General features: G+C 50.2%; 1 protein-coding gene across 1 annotated transcript in view; it reads right to left on the bottom strand.

The window, feature by feature from the left end:
• IQGAP3 (IQ motif containing GTPase activating protein 3) overlaps positions 1-20,329 on the bottom strand; it is a 42,702-nt gene that overhangs the window by 17,647 nt on the left and 4,726 nt on the right. Inside the window, 18 exon segments of the mRNA XM_029581205.1 lie at positions 644-796; positions 1,133-1,341; positions 1,979-2,048; positions 2,711-2,737; positions 2,739-2,783; positions 3,639-3,722; positions 4,177-4,347; positions 4,937-5,079; positions 5,655-5,822; positions 6,571-6,661; positions 7,750-7,913; positions 12,146-12,270; positions 12,852-13,012; positions 13,503-13,666; positions 13,883-13,970; positions 14,185-14,348; positions 14,445-14,532; positions 15,320-15,498. Of these exon segments, the coding sequence (XP_029437065.1) occupies positions 644-796; positions 1,133-1,341; positions 1,979-2,048; positions 2,711-2,737; positions 2,739-2,783; positions 3,639-3,722; positions 4,177-4,347; positions 4,937-5,079; positions 5,655-5,822; positions 6,571-6,661; positions 7,750-7,913; positions 12,146-12,270; positions 12,852-13,012; positions 13,503-13,666; positions 13,883-13,970; positions 14,185-14,348; positions 14,445-14,532; positions 15,320-15,498 (2,294 nt within the window).

Raw genomic sequence — 20,329 nt, 5'->3', positions numbered from 1 at the left:
CGATCTGCCGGCGACAGCAGCAGGGCAGCATTCCTTGCAAGCCCGGTCAATCGCAGCAGCAAGAGAAGATAAAATGGCTGCCATTCCTGCCGAAATCAGGAAAACATCTTTGGGCTACTTGATTCCTCCTGCACTCCCCGTGGATGATGGCTGCCTGACCGAGCCTCCCTTAGCGCTGGCCCAAGCTGCATTCTCTCTTGGAGACGCAGCGGGAGCAAGTGCCGGCCAAGAGAAAGGCGCGCGCGTCTCTTCACACGGCATGGCTGTGTTCTTACTTTCCTTTTTTAAACTGCCGCATCCTTCCATCTGCTGGAGTCAGAGAAATATGGACGGACTGCAGGTGGCACAATAGGTTAAGTGACTCTCTGTCTCCATCTGCTGGAAGGGAGGCAAAACCCAGGAGTCTGGACTGATCTGGGTATGTACAGGGAACTTTAAAACTGGACCTGCTGGGGGTTCTCACGGACTGCATTTAACAGAAATGGATTTGGTCATTCCTCATACCCAGCCTCACTTTGAGTTGCTTTTGCCACATAATAGAAGTAGAGGCTCATAACTAAGGAATCTCTCTACCCGATCACCTCCTGTGCCACTCCCCCATGGTTCACTGCCCCCACCCCCTGCCCCCGAGTGCTGGACCCACCTGCAGCAGGTAGAAGAGATGCTGGTAGGCTTCCAGCTTCTGCCGCTTCTCTTTGCTGAGCGCCTTTAACCCTCTCTGCTTGTCGATGACCATCAGGTCTGACAGCTGATCCTTGTTCTTCTTGGTCAGCTTCTTGCAGTGCGAGACCACTTCCTGACAAACAGAGAGAAAAATTCTCTTCAGGGCGTGGGGGAACTCGCTTGGCCCAAGCATTCCTAGCCAGGACCTCACCGGTACTGGTTTTCAACCCAACTCTAGAATTTCAGAGAATTTCCATTCTCTCTCCTTTCAACATCTTCCTTCTTTAACAAGACTTCAAAAGTAAGGATCTTGGTAGGGGTATGAATGTTGGCCCTCAGCCAAGCCCTCACAGAAAAATCCTCTCTCCTTACCAGCCCAGGGGGGATGTCACCCCCCAGTCTTTAAATGCAGGAGGAGGACAGACGTGCACCTCTCCCGTTACCAGCAGGAGGCTGCTCCCACTTTTACCTGCAGGGTGATTCTGTTCTTCACCAACAGCCCGATCTTGATGTCCATCAGGTTCAGCCCACTCTCCAGCTGCTGGTTGGAGCGGATGGTCTTCACCACCTCCTCGCGGAGCTTCAGCACCTCCAGCTCCTCCCAGAAGTCGTGCTCGCTCTGCTCCAGCAGGTGGGCGAACTTCCTGAGGATGCTCAGCGGAGGGTTCCTCGCGTGCACTGCAAGGAGGGGATTCAGTCAAAACATGCCGGCCCGGTGCAAGAAGCAAACCCCAACGTTATAGGAGGGGGGGGGGGGGGGGAGGAATTTATGAAGCTTCGCCACATGTACACGCCTAACGAATAGAACCCTCTCAGGAAAACAAAAAAGGTCTTTCAAGACTCCAGAAACTAAAGGCCAAGCACCAAAGCTTCCAGTGCACATGGATTGGTCATGGGGACAAGGCTCCGACTCTTTTCTGGAGAATTTTCTCAATCAAGAATTTTTTCACATTTGCATTAGATAGATTTCTGATCTGGCACCATATTTATTTTGGGGGGAGAGAGGGGAGCCCTCCCCCCAAAAAAAGAAACAATGTGGTTTAAATGTGACACTGAAACAAATTCAAATGCTTAAAATCGCCAAGTTCATGATTTTTTTTTTTAAGACACGGAATATTTCCCGGGGAACATCCCTCGCCTCGCATCTCTGCTGTCTTGGTTCCCTATCAATTCTTGAAGGCACAGTATATGAACGAGACCACCCGCTCTAGAATTCCCTCGGGATTCTGACCGGGGCAACAGCGCCCGCTTGCACGTGACAGGAAGCAGGGCTCGGGATGCCAGAGTCTTACCGTATCAACGTTTGGGTGCTTACCCAGCATCCTGTAGTCTCCCCTGGCCTGGTTCGCTCTCACAAAAGCCTGAATTTTGATGACAGAGTCAATCTGAAAAGACAGTTACAGTTTGATCTGCAGAAGGGGAGGGTCACAAGATTTTCACTGGCGGCGGTTCCCTTCCATAGACAAATTGCAATCCAAGAGAAATCCTGCTGGCCCGCTGACTCCATGTGACCTTTGTCTCTGTGCCTCTGTTCTAATTCCAGCTCTGCCAATGAAACGCCATGGCATAGACTCCCCAATAGGTCAATATCCAATGTTCCCTTTCCTAGGTCCCTCTGGTCTGGACACCAGAAAAATCTTATGACGTCTTCTAGATCAAAGACAATGCTCCCTTCCTGTAATAACCCTATTAAACATGTTCTTCTATGCTAAGTACATTACAACATTGCCAAACAGGCCAGCTGATATGCCTGCACCGGGTATTTGGAGGTAATCAACATGCATCGGTGATTTGAATTTAAAGAGGGGTCTATCATCTACTGTCTGTTCATCTCAATTAGTCTAAGCTCTGGGGACAGAGCCGTGATTTTCTGAAGATCCACTGACCGGATATTCTCAGAACGCTTAGGAAAAATCCATTATCTGGAATGGCCTCGGTCCTGACCAATCAGGATAAAAGATGCTCTAAATGTAATTATAAGATTCCACACTAAATATTAGCGTTGAGTATTTTGCAAACCTTAGTGTCTAACAGATTTGGCACTTACGTTTTTCCTGAAAAAGCGCAGCCGCTCCCCGGTATCGCTGGCGGGCGCGCCACATGCGCAGCCAGGACTGGAGCTGCAGGAGGAGGAGAGGAGAAAACTGTGAAGAGAATTCCCTCTCTGCCATCCACTGCTAAATGGGAATAGCACAGGCCCAGACAGCTTCATCTAGTCCTGGTCTTCACATTCCTCCCCTCCTGCCACACACCAAACCATGCTGGGTTTTGTAGTTTGTTTGGGAAATAAAATGACTACAAATCCCATAATTCTCCAGTCCAGATTCATAAAACCAGTGTTTCCCCATTTTTGTGAGCTGGCTGTGAAAGTACTAAATATCTTTAGGAGGTGAAAAGTTATTTGCTTTCCTATTTCAGAGGTAGGATGGGTCTAACTCAAGAGACTAACAAGGGCTCAGAGGTTTCACGATCCTTTGAGCCCTGTCCTGGCTTTACTCCATGGCAGCTATGGACTTAACAGCGTTGGTCTCTCACCAAAACTGGAATTACAGGTCCAGAGATGCAGTGCCTAGGAAAACCAGGACCAGCTCAACCTGGCTCTGATGACCTGGAGCTTGCTGGCAAACCAAAGCTCAGAAGCCACCTGGCCTGCCCTCCCTCTGAAATACTTAAACTTTCAGTGTGTACAGTGCTATAAAAATAAACAGAACGATGCTTTAAAAGAGCCGAGACACAAATCTGCGCACGGAGAACAAGGCGGCTGCGGCAGTCTGACCGTCCCCTCGCTGACACAGGAAGTGATGGGCCACGGGGCACTCTGCCCCCCCCCCCCCCCGAGAACACCCTTAGGGTAAGGCCCGAGGATCCCGGACGCTCCAGGTCAGTGCTTATTGCACAGGAGAGCTGCTGATCAGCCTCGCCTTCACTAGAGGAGGATACTGAAGGTAGAAAGGGCATAAAGGGGATAACATCACCTTTATCACTGCAGCTGTGTTTCTGCGCAGGTACCAGAGCCTTTCCGAGTAAGCTTTCCGCTGCCTGTAGCCTCGCCAGCATGCCTGGGGGGGGGATGCAAGAGACACGCAAGATGAATCACGACTGTGGTTATTCAAGGACAGATCTATATGCAGGCTGCCAGTTCATCATAGGGAGGGTGAGGAGGCCTGGGGTCCCATTCTCACCACCATCAGTTATACAGAGAAAAGCTGAATGGGGGGGGGTAGGAAGGAGATCAGGACCATTATCATCTGATTTCAGCTATTACCTCCAGCCAGGAAGAGGCCAGAGCTGAAACGGCAGAAGCAGCATCTTGGTTTTAACCTTAAAATTCAAGGATTCATTCCACTCGACCAAGCGACACTTTAAACACTCTCTACAGCAAAACGTCCCATGGGAAAAAAACCACACTGTCCAGAGTAAGAACCCCTGAAGCATCCCCTCCTTAACCCAGAACGGCAGCATTCCTGCCCCTGCATTTCATGCCAAAAGTCACCATCCCTCTGCAGTCAGTACCTGTATCCTAAGCACCGCCGGCAGCTGCTTCCTTAAGATGAGACTGCGCTGGGCGAACTCCCTGCGGGCCAGGTAGCCACGCATCCGCGCCTGCAGCTGGACGATCAGCTGGGCGCTGGCTTCCCACTGGCGCTCTCGGTCATACGCTCCCGTAACCCGGGTGATGATGGCCTGAAGAGGGCAGTTACATGCGTTTATTACACACTGCGGTACCCAGGTTTATGATGCAAGAGCCAAGATCGGAAGGAAAAAAGTTATTCCTGCTGGGACAGGAGAGAGTTTTGGAGAGGGCAGGAGGGGGGGGGGGGGGGCAGCCCGCTGGTTTGATTTTTCGGGGGCCCAGCATTTGCTCCTCAGGCCGGGGTTGCCATGGAGGCAGTGTTCCCAGCCCATCCTTCCACCGCAGCGACTCCTGGCTGGCTGGCTTGTGCCAGGCTCAGGAAGGAGCCTGGATCCGTGCTTGTGTCAGAGGATCGTCACTGCAAGAGTGCGGAGCAAACCAAGAACGGCTTAAAAAACCAACCATAGAAAACCCCCCAAATAGCTGTGAATGACACCTCAGGGGCCCCAGCCAGAAGCGCAAAGGAGAAGAAAGTTGTAGGGCACAGAACAGCAAAGAAAGGAATATAATACAAATCGCAGCAAACGACGGTTTCAACCTCCCTAATGCCAAAGACAGGCTCTATAGCTTCAGATCGCCTGTCTGCCGGCACTACATTACACAGTGCGCCAGACTTTCAGAGCTCCTGAGGAAACCCACCTGCATCTCCTCTCGGGACAGGTGGCTGCTGTTACCAGCAAAGCCCTGAGGCCGGTCCCATGTCCCTTCAAAGGTGCGCAGGTGAAAATAATAATTGCCCCCATCCTTCAGTTGATGCCTCACCCATAGGTTCTTCACATCACCTGGACATGAGAGAGAGAGAGAGAGAGAGAGAGAGAGACACATGTGAAAAGAAGAAACTGACCTGCAAGCGACAGGCGTGGCCCCTGGCAGTGCAGAAGAAAGAAAGATTGGGTACCAGGAAGGTCAATGGATACCCAGCTGGGCAGGGGCGCCATGGGAACGCCATAAAGTTAATGCTGACAGCGAGCATCTGATGCCCGAATCAATGGGAATCAGAATTAAACTTAACAAAAAAAAAAAAAAATTCCCAGGTCACGTATCAAGGTTAAGAGTTCAATTGCTGCCACTTCTGAGGGAGGAGGAGGGAGTTAGATGGGATTAAAGGGAAGAAAACCTAAGGTGCCTTGACGTTACGCCTCCTCTATCAGCAACGCTGAGCACGTGCCTGGAGCATGCCGAAAGCTCACAAGGATAAGAGTGACATCCCCAGCAGAAAGCCACCACAAATCCCATTCCCTATATAATTACTCCACTCCTGATAAGGGGGCATGGGCACGCCATGGGCAAATTCAAGTCAGCAGAACTTCCCCCGGCCCGTGAAGGCAGCTCTCCCAATCAGAGCGCTGTGGCTCACCCGTTTGGGTCTTGGCTCTCATGGCGCGCGCAAGCTCGGACTGGTACGCCGCAGCGCAGTCCGTCACCACACTCAGCAGCGACACGTCGGGGTTGCGCAGCACGCGCACCGTCTGCGAGCAGTTCCCTTCCGTGATTGCCTGATTGATGGCGGCTATGCCCAGAGCCACTGAGAGAGAGAGAGAGAAAAAAAAAAAAGTTAGTCCTGGCAGGGACAGACATCAGCACAGACCAAACGTCTATCTGCTGTAAATGCAATTCTTCGGACTATGCAACTGGTTCAAATGTTTATCAGCAGCAAACTTGTTTCTTTTCTGGCCCAGCATTTTTCCTTCTGCTTCTTTTAAATTCCCATAGCTCGATCGGAACCTGTCTTTATTGGGTTAAAGTTCCAAGAGCCTTCAAATTCATAGCTACCTGGGGATTTTTCCCCCCTCAATTTTTGTAATCCCCTCTCAACTCTGTCATCACAGCGTCCGTCCTTAGCCAGGTGGCCACAAACCGCATCTCCCTCCGAAACCCTCCTAACATGGAGTCTGGCCACCAGCTGTCGCCCGTGAGGGAGGGGAGGGGAGGGCTGGGACTCCCCCCCCCCCCCCCCCCCCCCCCCTTGGCATTAAACACTGCCCCTCTGCAACATCTCCAGCCCAAACTGGCCCAGAAAACCAAGGCATGGAGCACTCACAGGCTCAACTAGGACAGAGCCAAGTACTGGTCTTATGGCGACATCTAGTGGTCATCCTAAAACACAGCACGGGAAGTAGCCCCGAGGTCATTGCATCCTATATTCGTGGCCTCCGGATGCTGCAGGCACTTGGGCCCATCCCCTTACTCTTTGCCTCCATCAGCTGGATGAGAGGACTAAACCCAATCATTCTGATCTGCTGTAGCAGAAAAGCAAAGGAGATCTTGCTTACTCTTTTTGGCCGTCTCAGTATCCTGGTTGGCCTTCAAGACACCTTGGTGAATTTCCTTCAGCCACAGCATTGCACCCGAGTCTTTTGTGACCTGGGAAAGAAGAACGAAAAAAAAAAAAAAAAAAAAAATGCTTAAGCCACGGATGCTGAATTTAATTCAACAGCACCAAAATGCTCAATATTCAGTCTAATTTCTTGGTTTCTCTTCTTCTGGTCAGCTCTAGAAGCAGTTGTCAAGAGCTATAGCCAGCAGCTGACTTGTTTCTTCAGCAACCTCGAATCCTGGTGCCGGCAGCCGGCACACCAGTGCCTATACCGCCACCGCAGGGGAAACTGCTGCATCACACGTCCGAGAACAGCCAAAGCGGGAAGCCATTATCCGGATGCCAGGCCAGAGGCTAAACAGATGTATGGGCAGTTCAGTCGTCTATAAATTAGTTTCAAAGGAAACCATCTCCCAGACATGTAAATGCATTCACTGAGAGCATTTCCTCTTCTCCCCCCAGTGCTTTTATTTTTTTTTTATCATTTAAAGGTTTATTGAGTATAAAACAGCTGCAGAATCTCAAACCAACAAACATGATAACTGGTGTACAGTCAAAGCAAAATCAGCATACGTATCACCACAGAAGGAGAAGGTACACCATCGTCAAAGATGAAAGGCATAATAAAACATTATAGAGCATAATATTACATCCTGAAATACAACTGTGATTTTCTCCCCTACTCCCCCCCCCCTTCCCTCCATTGGTAAATCCAAAGAATAAAGGGTTGTCCCCAGTGCTTTTATAATTCCCTGCCAAAACATTAGTTACAGGGTCCCAGGCTCATCAGACACATCAGTTAGGGGGTTTGCTGGGACAGGTCAAGGCCAGAGTTGCAGGAGGCACGCTGGAGCTGGTTAGCAGTTCTGGTTATTCTTTTGTGTGTATGTGGGAGAGATAAGGGGCCAGGGAAAGAAACCCTGACAAAATAAATTAAGCTGTCCTCCACCCCTCGCCTGATGGCCCAGTTTTACTGTACAGGAGGACCTGGGTTTCATCCCAGGTGCCGCAGAAACCCTATCTGGGCTCAAAAGGAGGGTACAAGTTGGTGGGAGGGGCTTTCAGACACAATGAAGGACGTGTCATGACCCTCCCTCAATGGTCTCTAGTCTGCATGCCCAGAATCATCCAGCACCTGTGCTTTGTGTCTGCGAGTGCAAGTCAGAACATGGTGATAGCGCTGCGCGACCGGCAGAGCGACGTCGGCAAGCCCAGCAGCGGGCATCAGGAGTGCAGTCAGTGTCTTCTGCGGATCAGCCTGCTCCAGCGCCTCGTTAATCAACCTCACGGCGAGGATTTCTGTAAGGAAAGGGAAAGCACAGGGGAGAGATACTGAACCAAGAGCAGCTCCAGAATCCAAACACCCCTCCCCCCCCAAAAAAAAAAAAAAAACAAACAAAAATCCACACGGTCTTGCTGACTACGTTAGCACAAGTTTAAACTTAAAAAACAAACCAAATTGGTCAGAACACAAAGTATAAATCACTTGGATTTATAAACTTAAATTCGTGGACCAGGAAAACATAACTGGAGACAAAGGGAGACAATCCTCCGAGTCACACAGCAAAGGGCAGAGCCAGCATTAGAACAGACATAGGGAAATAAAAGGGACTTATCCCCAGGTCACGAGGCAGTGCATACATTTATCCAGCTACCTTTGGAAGGACATTCAGTGATGCAGCCAAAGGTGAAGTTAAGATGGCCATTTTAAAGGTAATATGGTTAACTTTAGGATAGCTCTACAGCATAGTCAGAGTTAGCTGGATATGTTATCAGGCTAACTCAATTATCACTTAGCTCGATAACTAATTCGGCTAACCTAACTCCTCCCAGAAACACCTCCAGAATGCCCCCATGTTATATGGCTAAATTTTGGCTGGAAAACAAGTTATTCTGCTAAAGTTTAGCTGATATGCACCCAAAATATTCAAAACTTGGCATTTGCCAGATAAAGGAAACTTGGTTCTTACCTGCTTATTTTCGTTCCTGTACCATGGATCAGTCCAGACTCCTGGGTTTTGCCTCCCCTCCAGCAGATGGAGACAGAGAAAGTTTTACAGACACTTAACACAAGGTGCCACCTGCAGTCCCTCAGTATTGAATTGTACCCAAGCCAGATGAAAAAAAAAAGCAACACCTTCATTAACTAATCTCCCCAAACAAGCAGTGGGAAGAGGAAACCAAGGAATGCCAACTGTGCCATACAAACTCTGTGAAGAACTAACAAAAACCTGTGCCATTCTTCAGAGTAATCACAACAGATCGCCCAGGTCGGGATTTCTAAGTCCACACCCTGCCTTAACTTGTCCAGGAGTCACCAAGAGACTGGACCGAGCAAACGCCATAAGTGGAAGCGTAAAGCAGACAATATAGAGGCCTCATATGAGCAAATGCCCATGGAATCAACTCCAAGGTGGAAGCCATAGACCTGAGAATTTGCAAGTAATCCCAAACCCTTGGTACTTGCTTCCGTAATAATCCGCAAACTTGCGCTTGCAACTTTGAAATCCGGTATTCGGTGAGGTACACCCTTCCCCATCTTGGTATTGAAATGCGCCCCCAAGAATTTCAAATCCTGGGAAGGAACAAAATGACTCTTGGTCAGCTTAATTATCCAACCCAAAGAGTGCAATCGGTCAAGAACTACATCCACTGCCTTCCGACAAAGGATATCAGACTTTGCCTAAATCAGCCAGTCATCCAGATAAGGGTGAACCAGGACCCGTCCCTCCTGAGAGCTGTAGCCACCACGACCATCACCTTGATGAAAATTCCTGGGTGCCGTCACCAGACCGAAAGGGAGGGCACAAAACTGAAAATGCTTCCCCAGAATTATGAATCTCAAGTTATCGTTGATGATCGGGCCAGATTCCGATGTGCAAGTATGCCTCTGTCAAATCCAGAGATGCCAGGAACTCCCCTTTGTGCACAGAGGCAATCACCGAACGCAGGTTTTCCATCCAAAACAGAGGAACCTTTAGAGCTGCGTTCACCTTTTTAAAATCTAGGATTGGATGGAACGTGCCCTCCTTCTTGGGAACTATGAAATAAATGGAATAGAGGCCCATCCCCCACTCTCCCAGGGAGTCAGGAACTATGGCCTCGAGCTTGTGAAGACACCAACAGTTTCGCGCACCGTCAGCCTCTTTTCTCAATAAGTGCACGGGGAGACGAAGAATCGATCTCTTAACAGCTGAGCAAATTCTAAAAAGCGTAGCCTTGACTTATCACGCTTAGGACCCACTGGTCGGACGTGATCTTGGTCCACTCCTCGTAGAACAGAGCCAGCCAGCCCCCCTATTACCGGAACTGAAGAGTGGACCAGCCTCTCCTCATTGTGCAGATTTGGCTCCCCCTCCAGCAAGGGAAGAGTCATCTCTGCTTGACCTACGTCCATGGAAGGACTGGATCCATGACAGCTGTCTCTGAGAACTCTGACACTCTGAGCAGCCGAAACCACCAATTGCCTCTGAAGCAGGAACAGGGAGGAAGAGCGCCTTTCACTTTCGGCTTATCTTCTGGCAATTTATGGACGTTATTCTCACCAAGAAACTTAATCTCCTTCAAGTTTTTACCAAAGAGCAAAGCTGGGACTTGGATGAAACATCGGCCGACCAGTTCCTCAACCAGAGGAGCCTCAGAGCCGAAACTGCTGAAATCATAGTCCTGGAGAAGGAGGTCCTGATGAGATCAAATAAGGCATCCGCACTATACGCCACAACGGCCTCTAGACATTCTGCTTGTCTCGTCTCAGATTCAGATAAGGACCTGTCCGCCTGTAACTGTTGCACCCAGCGTAAGTTGGCCCTCAACATAAAACTGCTACACATAGCAGCTCGAACACCAAGGGCAGACACCTCAAAAATATTTTTGAGGTGCACCTCCAGCTTTCTATCCTGAAGGTCCTTCAAAGCCATAGAACCAGCCACTGGGATGGTCAACTTCTTAGTAAACGCCGAAACATATGCATCCACTTTTGGGACCTTCAAAAGCTCAAGCACATCCTCTGGCAAAGGATATAACTTATCCAAGGCCCTACTGATCTTTAGGCCTGTCTCGGGAGTATCCCATTCCCTAAACAAGGCACTGGACTGACTTGTGAAACAGAAAGGACCTTGTCTGATCCCGAAGGCCAACCACTACCCCCAATTCCAAATCCTCTTGTGGGACCTCTATACCCAATTCCTACAGAACAGCGGGGAATAAGGGGTGCGAACTCCTCCTTATGGAAAAACCATACTACCTTGGAATCACCACCACCGACAGCTGAGACCTTCGACAACTCCTGATCCGCCAAACCCGGATCAGAGCCCGGAGGATCTTGTGCTCGCACCTCATCCACTCCTGAATCTTCGGAAGAACCCTCCGCAGTGGGCGTCTGAGCCAGAGGCCCTGGGACACACCTGACCCTCGTGGTTCCCGTAGCCCCTGAGGGCTTGAGCCTCTTCACGTAGGCCTCACTGATGCCCCCTGATCTGCCCTGCGCTGTATAGATTTCCTGGCTTTGTGCAAAAGAAGAACAAATTCTGAAGAAAAAGTAGAAGATGCATCAGAATCCCCCTGGGGATCCTCTTCACTCCCCAAAAGGGGGCCCTGCCACTGGAGACAACAAAGAAGGGAAAATCCCCCTCCCCCCCCCTCTGCAGCTAGCCAAGATGGCAGCCATTCCCTCGCTCAGTGGGAAGGGATCACCGAGGGGCTCCCACGCCGGTGAGAGCCTCCCAGATTCACAGTGCCTCGCCAGTTTAGCTTGCGCCGCACTCCCTGAAGAGCCCTCCCCACTGGAGAGGCTCTGGGAGCATTTTCCGTCGTGGGAGAGAAGACGCAAACATGCATGCGCACGTCCCCACATACTGCACAAGCTGAACCACGCGGCATGCTGACTGGCGCCGGACAGCGGGAGCAGCGCAGAAAACCTCCAGAGAAAGGGTGGGGGGGAATAAGAACAGAGCTGCCCGAAAGATAAAACAGCAGAGCCGGGGAAAGTTGTGCCATCCCATGGCAATTCCCCGCCCACTTCTTCTTCTGGACTTTTTTTTTTTTTAAACAAAACTTTAAGAAACAAGAAGCACTTCCCTGTAGAAGAATGGCTGCAGGCTCCGGCTGTTCTTTAGGGTGATGAACTAGGACCCCCTGTTTTCAGCCCTGTCCAGCGAAGAAAGGACTGAGCAATAGAGGGTCCCTGACCCCCTGCTCGGCCACCTCAAGAACCGGGGGGGGGGGGGGGGAAATGACCCCTCCAGGATCTACCAACCCCCTGGGAGGCCCTATGTAGATTGTATTTATTTATTGTCTTAACTCAAGACTGCAGGCTTTGCATCTCCACCATCTGCTGGAGACAGAGAAATACTGAGGGACTGCAGGTGGCACCTCGGGTTAAGTGGCAATAAAACTCTCTCTGTCTCCATCTGCTGGAGGGGAGGCATAATCTCAGGAACCTGGACCGATCTGGGTACGTACAGACTTCTCTCAATCCGTCAGCACCAGCCCCTCTCCCCCCCCCCCCTCCCCCTCAAAAGGAATCCACTTACTGTCGTGCTCCTCCTGGATGGAGGCGTTAACGTCGCTCACGCAAGCCTGCAGCTGGTTCCAGCACAGAAACGGCATTCCCGCCTTCTGGGACTGATGCTTCAGTTTCAGCAGCTTATCAAAATAGCTGAAGAGGGATTGGGGGTGGGGAAAGCAGGAACAACAAGAGCTCGTTACTGGACAGAAGCAATGGTATCCAGTACCAGGCAGGCGAAGGTTGCAGCTGCCGGGTCTCCCACAGGATCTTCTCAGTCCTAACTCCAGAAACACTGTTGATTATTATTTTGCTGTTAGTAAAGGCTTGACTGCGTTTCTGCTGCGGATCTGCTCGAAACAAGGGCGCAACAGCACTTACGAGGCTTAACAGTACTCTAACAATCAAAAATCAGTTTTTTTTTGTTTTGAAAATCTGATAGGCTGCTTAGTTTGTGGGACAAAACTAGCTTTTTTTTTACCTGTGCCTTAGACATTTTTTTTTTTTATCTTGTGACACTGTATAAAAAGGAAAGCCTGAGGTAGTTTCTACATATGGCTGCAGTCACTTCCAGCTCGTAACTACTGTGCCGCTGTACACACACAGTCCCTGCACAGAGAAGGTGCACTCTGTGCTCCTTTTGCAAAGGACTTCATTTAATTTTTTTCCTTAAGAAAGAATTTGCACCCTAAATCTTTTATTACTCAGAAGGCCAGCGAGCACCCCAGGCGTACCGCTGGGCATTCTCGTCTTCGATGTCCGCCAGGCCCGTGGCAGGGCTGATCAGGTGACTCCAACACGCGTTCCGATCCCCGGCTTCAAGAGCCCGATTGATGAGGGCTACGGCCGAGAGCATCTCCACCGCCACAAACAGCTCCTCCTGCGCCAGTTCTCCCTGCAGGCCAGAGAAGCACCGGTTAGCTCGCTCCCCCCCAGCAAGCCTCTGAAGAAGAGTTCAGGGGAAACGCAAATGCAGAGGCAGTCAGGGGTAAGCGGGCAGAAGCGCAGGCAGAGCGATGAAGAGCGTCAACCACAGCCTCGCGGCGGGGAGGGGGTGGCTGACTGGTGACAGACGCCCAGAGCGGACCACGTCAGCACCTTACAGATCGAGAGTGCGCCTCTTATTGGAAACTTCCTGACAGAGGCCACAGAAATGCCCAAAAATGTAGCATGACAGGAGCCCAGAGGGCTGCAAAAATCGGTAAAACCTGTAGTTGCAGATGGGATAGATGCAGATCTGCAGAGCACGCCACAGGAAAGCTGAGATTGTACGATCATTGCCAAGTACCCAATGACCAGCACGTGCTTCCTGGGCACCAGCCGTAGCCCCCTCTCCCCGTTACCTCACCTGAACCTTCTCCGCCCGTCACCTCAGCGTCCCTCACCTCCGCTTTCTGCAGCTGCAGCACCGCCAGCTCACGCTGGTACAGCTCCGCAGCGAACGGATACACGTCGGGCAGCTGGGCCTCGGGATCCGCCAGCTCCTTCGCCGTCTTGGCAGCAGCACCCCTTCGGATGGCGGCATTAATACGCACAACGGCCTCTTCCACTGCGGGATGCCAAGGCGAAAGGTTATTGACACACCCGAAGCAGGAAAAAACAGCAGTAAAACACCAACTACGTGTACGAGAAACCAAATTAGCGCTGCGTTTAATAAAAGCCTCATAAGAGTTTAGGATTTTTATAATATTTTTACATTTTCAAAGGGAATGCTCAACAAAACTAGTCTTGGAAAAAAAAAAATAGTATACAGAAAGTGACTTACTGGCATGTTCCTGCTTTGCTGTCTCATTGGCTGCATCCACTCCTGCCTGGATCTCCTCCTTCTCCAGCAGATCCACGCAGCCCAGCTCCTGAACAGTACAAGAAGAGAGAAATCACCATCAGAGACCCCCTCCCCCACAGCCCCGGTGTGATATCCCGCCGTGATCCCTTCTCTTTTTACAACCTCCGTGGCTGCAATTTCTTGCAACGATGGGGTTTATAGTCAAGAGGTGCCCATTCTCGGCAAATCCCGAAGCTACGACAGCAGACACTCGGCAAAAGGATGCCCCGCCTGGTCCTCACCAGGGCTTTCTGTTCTCTGTCCACAATGAGCTGCTCCAGGTAGCACTCGGCATTTTCCCGCTGTAGTCTGCGCAGTCCGAGAACCGGATCCTGCAGAGCAGAGTGCAAAGCACGCGCATCGCGCCTTTCCAAAGCGTCATCTACATACTCCAGGGCCTCATGCACTAGAAAAAAAAAAAGAAGGCCCTTGTAAATGCATGGCAGATCCCATTTCTTAGAGATCAAAGCCCAAATCTTCCTTCTGATTGCCTGACAGTTACCGTTCACTTTGTTGATATTGCCCTGTATCTCCGCTTGAGTCAGACACCGGTCATAGATCTCCTGACTTTCTGGTGCATCTGGTACGTACTAGAAGAGAAAGACCCGTGCACTATGAGAAATGCTGGCACCATGGAGGGTCACCTCCCAGAGGAAAACAGGCTGTGAATGGCACCCAACTTTACCCGCTCAGCATGCCAAGGCCAACAGGGGCCAAGTTAAATAGAATTTATTTGGAAGTTTAAAAGCAAGAGATGTAGCAGAGTTTTCCCTCAGTTTTTAAAATGCTGTGGCTTATAAGTACGACAGCACAAGCCGAGAAGGACCACACGTGCTCCTGAAATCTGGGGCAGATGTTGCCATGTGCAATAAAAGTCACTGTATTTTAATCTTGATTCCAGTGAAAAGCAGCACGTCAACATCCACAGAGAATAAATGCCAGAAGCTGTGGCTGGTGACTCCTTAAAGAAAACTGGAAAAAATATGTAAACACATCCAGGCCTTTTTATTATATTGTTCCCCCAAGAATTCAAGGGGATGAACTGTTGGCTGCATTCACAGTACGGAAACATTTTTAATCCCATTCCAACTCATTCTGGGCTTTGCAGAAATGACTACACATCCCAGCAGGCTTTGGGTTGGCCTTTATTTTAAATGGAATTTGATTCCATGTCTGTGATATAACTGTGGCCTCAATACAAAGGGGATTTTAAAACCCCGTTACGGAGACGCTGCTCTGCATATGCTGGGACTCTTCACAGGCGACACGGATGATCGGGACTCTGGCCCAGGCAAAAGTAAAGCAGAGAAAATGTGGGGGAAAAAAAAAAAAAAAAAGAAGCCAGGGTGCTTATTTCAGCTCCACTCTTGCCCTTACCCGATTTCTAGCATTGGCAGCCTTTTGCATCTTGGCCTGGCACAGGATCTCCTGGTACACGGCTGCCAGAGTCCCCCTGAGGTTGCTCAGCATGGCATTGGGGTTCTGCAGGGCCATCATGGTCTCCTCCACAACCCCTCTCTCCACGGCTTCGTTAATAGCAATTACAGCAGCATGAACTGAAGAATCAGGGCAGAAACAGAAAAGGCAACGTAAAGTAAAGAAAAAAAAAAGGGAAAATTGGTTCTCACCTGCTGATTTTCGTTCCTGGAATACCTCAGATCAGTCCAGATTCCTGGGTTTTGCCTCCCTGCCAGCAGATGGAGACAAAGTTTCACTGACACTGCTACTTAATCTAATCTAGAGTGCCACCTGCAGTCCCTCAGTATGACCTGCACCCAAGTCAAGATGAGACCCTGAACCCCCCCCCCCCCCGAACAGGAGAAAGGCAAAGCCTCAATCGGAACCCCACTCCAACACACCTTGCACCCCCTTCCTTGGCCCATTCCAAAGTAGAAAGATGATCCAATTTCTGGAAAATGTGAGTCACCTTGAGATACCTCAACAATGCCCTCCGCACGTTCAACACACAAAGATCCCTCGCGTGTGGCACGGGGGAAACCAAATTCAGAAAAATGGGAAGTTCCACTGTTTGACTAAAATAAAAAGGCAGAAAAAAAAAAACCTTGGGCAGAAAAGAGGGCACTGAATACAATGACACGCCAGTCTCTGTAATCTGTAAAAAGGGATCTCTACAAGACAACGCCTGAAGCTCTGAAACTCTTCTGGCTGAAGAGATTGCCACCAAAAGAAACCACCTACAGGGTTAAATCCTTTAGAGTCGTCCTCTTCGATGGTTCAAATGGAGCCTCTCACAAAACCCTCAGAACCAAATTAAGATTCCATGAGGGACATCTTCTGCACCGGAGGTCACAAATGCATTGCTCCTCGAAGAAAACCAATCATCCTACCCCAAAGACAGCCTAAAGCTGCCACCTGCACCTGAAGGAATTAAAGGCCAGACCCTTCACTAGAAGTGTCAAGATATGGGAAACTGAAGCCCAAGTAAGCTGCACGCCTTGTTCGACACACCAAGTCTCGAAAATCCTCCACACCCTAACCTAGGTCAAGGATGTGGACGGTCTTCTGGCCACTCCGGAGCCACTAGAATCACTTCATCCAGGTGTCTCTCTATGCACCATAGCACCTTGCCCACCAATGGCCCTGGGGGAAAAACAAAGAAGAATCCCCAGTGGCCACGGTAGAACCAGAGCATCGATTCTTTCTGCTCCATGATCTCACCTGCAACTGTAAAATTGAAACGCCTTGGTGTTACATCTTGACACCATCAAACCTATTTAGGGCATCCCCCACCTTGCCTGAATGAGGAGCATTGCTTCCTCTGGCAGCTCCTATTCTCCGGGGTCTAGCTTTTGCCTACTGAGAAAGTTTGCCTACACATTCTCCACGCCGGCTATGTGAGACACCACCAGAACCGACAGTGAACCAACTCTTGAAACACTTATGAAACCATCCAACTTTTTGGTCCCTCTCTACCGGTTGATATAAGCCACCATCATTGCATTGTCCGATAGAACTTGCACTGCATGACCTTGTAACCATGATAGAAAGGAAAGCAATACTAAACACACCCGCTCTCATCTCTGATTGATAGACCATGACAACTCCTCCATCAACCTTGCAATGTCTCTTTGACACACCAGTCCCCAACTGAATATTCTGGCATCTGTGGTCACTAACATCCAACCCAGGATTTCCAACTCCATCTCTCGTTCCAGATTGAACCGACCAAGCTACCATAAAAGACGGGACCTGGACTCCCCCCTGAGGGGAAGTGCAATTTGAAACTCCGATAATGGGTTTCAATAGGAGAGGAGCGCCCTCGGAAGAGGCTGCATATGAGCGAATGCCCAGGGAGCTAGTTCTAGCGTAGATGCCATAGAACCCTGGACCTACAAATAATCTCAAACTCTAGGCACCGAGAGCCGCAACAGGCAGTGAATTTGACTCTGCAGTTTCATCACCCTCTCCCTCCATAAGAAACACCTTGCCAATCCCGGTGTCAAAACGAGCCCAGAGATACTCCAGGGATTGTATGGGATTAGATGGCTTTTTGCTAGGTTCATCACCCAGCCCAGAGTCCTCAACCTCTCCAGGACCCAGTGTACTGCCAGGTCACAGAGGTCTGCCAACTTTTCTCAAATGAGCCAGTCATCTGGATATCCCAGCACTCCTTCCTTCCAAGGGCCGCAGCCACCATCACCACTTTGGAGAACATATGCAGCACCGTCGCTAACCCAAAAGGAAAGATGCAAAAAATGAAAATGGTCCCCCCAGAATCATAAACCTCAGGAACTTCTGGTGCTGCGGCCTGCTAGGGCTATGCAGATACGGCTCTGCAAGGTCTAGTGATGCCAGGAAGTCTCCTTTGCAAACTATCGCTAAGACCGAACTCGTTGTCGCCGAACAAAACCATGGCACACTGAGGGCCACATGTACCTTCTTTGAATCCAAAATCAGTCCTAGCGTTCCTTCTATGAAATAAATATAACACCTTCCTTTTCCCTGTTCCTCCCAGAGAGCCAGCACTATAGCCCCTAGACACAGTGTGGCAAACCGCTATTTGTTTGACGCAGGAAGCACAAGGGGAGACTAAATAAACTTCCCACACCGGTTGAGCAAATGCTAACACTTAACTGTCTTTTATCACTTCTAGGTCTCACTGGTCAACTCTTCGTAAAAGAGAGCTAATCGACCCCGATAGCCGGAAGAGAAAAGTGGACCGTCCTCTCTTCATTGTGAAGACTTAGCTCCCCCGATGAGGCTTCTCTCAGGTAGATTTCCACCCATTCCAAAAGGGCTACGCCCTGCCCAAGCTTTGTCTCTGTGCTGCCGATATCTTCTATTGTCTCTAAAACGTGAATGGGCTGGAAAGGACCTTTTACCCCTTCAGATATTCCTCTCTTGATTTCTGCCCCTTGGACTCTCCCAGATGCTGAAAATCCTCCCTAACAAGAACTTGCCCTTGAATGGTAGGACCCTTAGTCTTTGACCAAGTATCCGCAGAGCAATTTCTTAACCATAGCTGCTATGGTTCTAATCGAGTCGTACAATGCGTCCGGCACATAGGCTATTGCCGCCTCCAAGCATCCCATTTGCTTAGTGGAGGACGATAAAGCAGCCTCCTTTGCCTGCAACTGCTGATCCCAGCGCAAACATGCTCTCTGCATAAAACTGTTGCATACCGCAGCCAGGATGCCCAAAGCTGAAACCTCAGAAATCCTGGAGGTGAACGTCCAATTTTCAGTCCTGCACATCTTTCAGCGCGGCAGATCCTGCCACCAGAATGGTGGTTTTCTTGGTCACCGCCAAGACCAAAGCATCTACAGCTTGATCATCTTTTCCAGCAACGGCTCTTCCTACCTTCAGACCAGACTCAGGGGTGTCCCACTCCCCAACTTCTTTACGGACTTGAGGAAAGGAAAAGCCTTTGCCAGACCCCCTCAAGCCATCTGTGACGAGGTCCACCCCTTCCTGGTTGGACTCTTCCTGTGGAGGTTTGATGCCTAGATCTTTAAGTGCATGTGGAATCAAGGGCCACAATTCTTCCTTGTGACACAGTCCCTTCAACCTCCAGCACCTCCTCCAGATCCGAAATATCCTGAGCGAACTCCACTGTCCGAGACCCATCCGCCGGACCATCTGTGTCCTCAGACTCCTCCCTTGGACCACTCGGCTGTCCAGCTAAGCTGAGTACTCTCCGGATGCTCACAGATCCCTTCTTCTCGGTCACCATAGGCCTTTTTCCAAGCCACAGGCAACCTTAAGGCTCACCCTGGGGACGTGGGCGCCTTTCTGGCAAGATATGCTCTATGGAGAAGCAACACAAAATCTGAAGAAGAGGTGCGAGAATCCTCCAGAGACCTCCCTGCTACTCCGTGGGACTCTACATGGCCAGAGATAAAGGGAGGAGGGAAATCCTCACCTTCCTGGGAAACTCTCTCTCGTCACTGCAACTGCAGCCAAGATGGCTGCCGTTCCCGCGCTTACAGGAAAGGCATCTGTGGCAGGACACCCTCCCCCCCCGATATTAATGTTCTCTTCCACCCCCACCACGGAGCCTGTCCCACTAGTGCTACCCTCTCCCAGGAGACTCGGCACACTCACAATTCTGCCCGAGTGAGCCATGCACCCGGTTCTCCACATGAGCGGCAGCTCTTGCCGCAATCCTTAGCTGGCGCGCCCTACACATTCCTACACATGCTACCTTCTTGTTAACTATTTAAGCAAGCGCCAGAATACGAGCAAGGCCTCCTTACATTACACAAGTCGCCGATGATTAAACAGTGGTTTTGCCCTCCTCCCGTTACATAGAATGACAACATTTCCAGTAAGGGTCCCAGATCTTGTTGAATATTACCATTTTATCTTTTAACATATAAAGTTAGCTTTTCAATTAAAGCCACCGAAGGGCCCCCCGAGTCTGCCAGTTTTCCAAAGTAGGTACAGATTTCCAATTCAGAGCTACGGGCAAGCGCACAGCATGCAACGGCTGCTGCATCGCTTTCTGAAACTTGCCACGTAACCGGTGGCCCCATAATCCCAAAAGACAGAACCCAGGCATCAAGAACAAGCGGCATTTTACTATTTGCACAGTTATTTGCCCCGTTCTCATCCATAAACCATGGATATAAGGGCAGCCCCACCACACATGCAAACAGGAGCCATTCTGCCCGCACCTGCGCCGACGTAAGGGAGAGGATGCGGCAGCGAGCTTGCTGCCTTGTTACTCGCCGCAGTCTCTTCAATGCCGGAACCACCCACCTATCGCCAGGGCCCTCTCCGTCTTTAGTATGATTCCCAATCACTCACAGGAGCAGCCACAGCCCAGATTCCACCCCCCCTCAGCTGCTTCTGTTAGTTTTAGGTTTCTTGGGGTGTTTTCTTTAACGCACCAATAAAAAAATTCAAAGTCCTTTCCTCAATGCC

The sequence above is a fragment of the Rhinatrema bivittatum genome, chromosome 16 (assembly GCF_901001135.1).
Source record: "Rhinatrema bivittatum chromosome 16, aRhiBiv1.1, whole genome shotgun sequence".
Classification (NCBI taxonomy): Eukaryota; Metazoa; Chordata; class Amphibia; order Gymnophiona; family Rhinatrematidae; genus Rhinatrema; species Rhinatrema bivittatum.
Note: the sequence above shows the minus strand (reverse complement) of the source record. Positions and strands in the feature narration are given on the sequence as shown.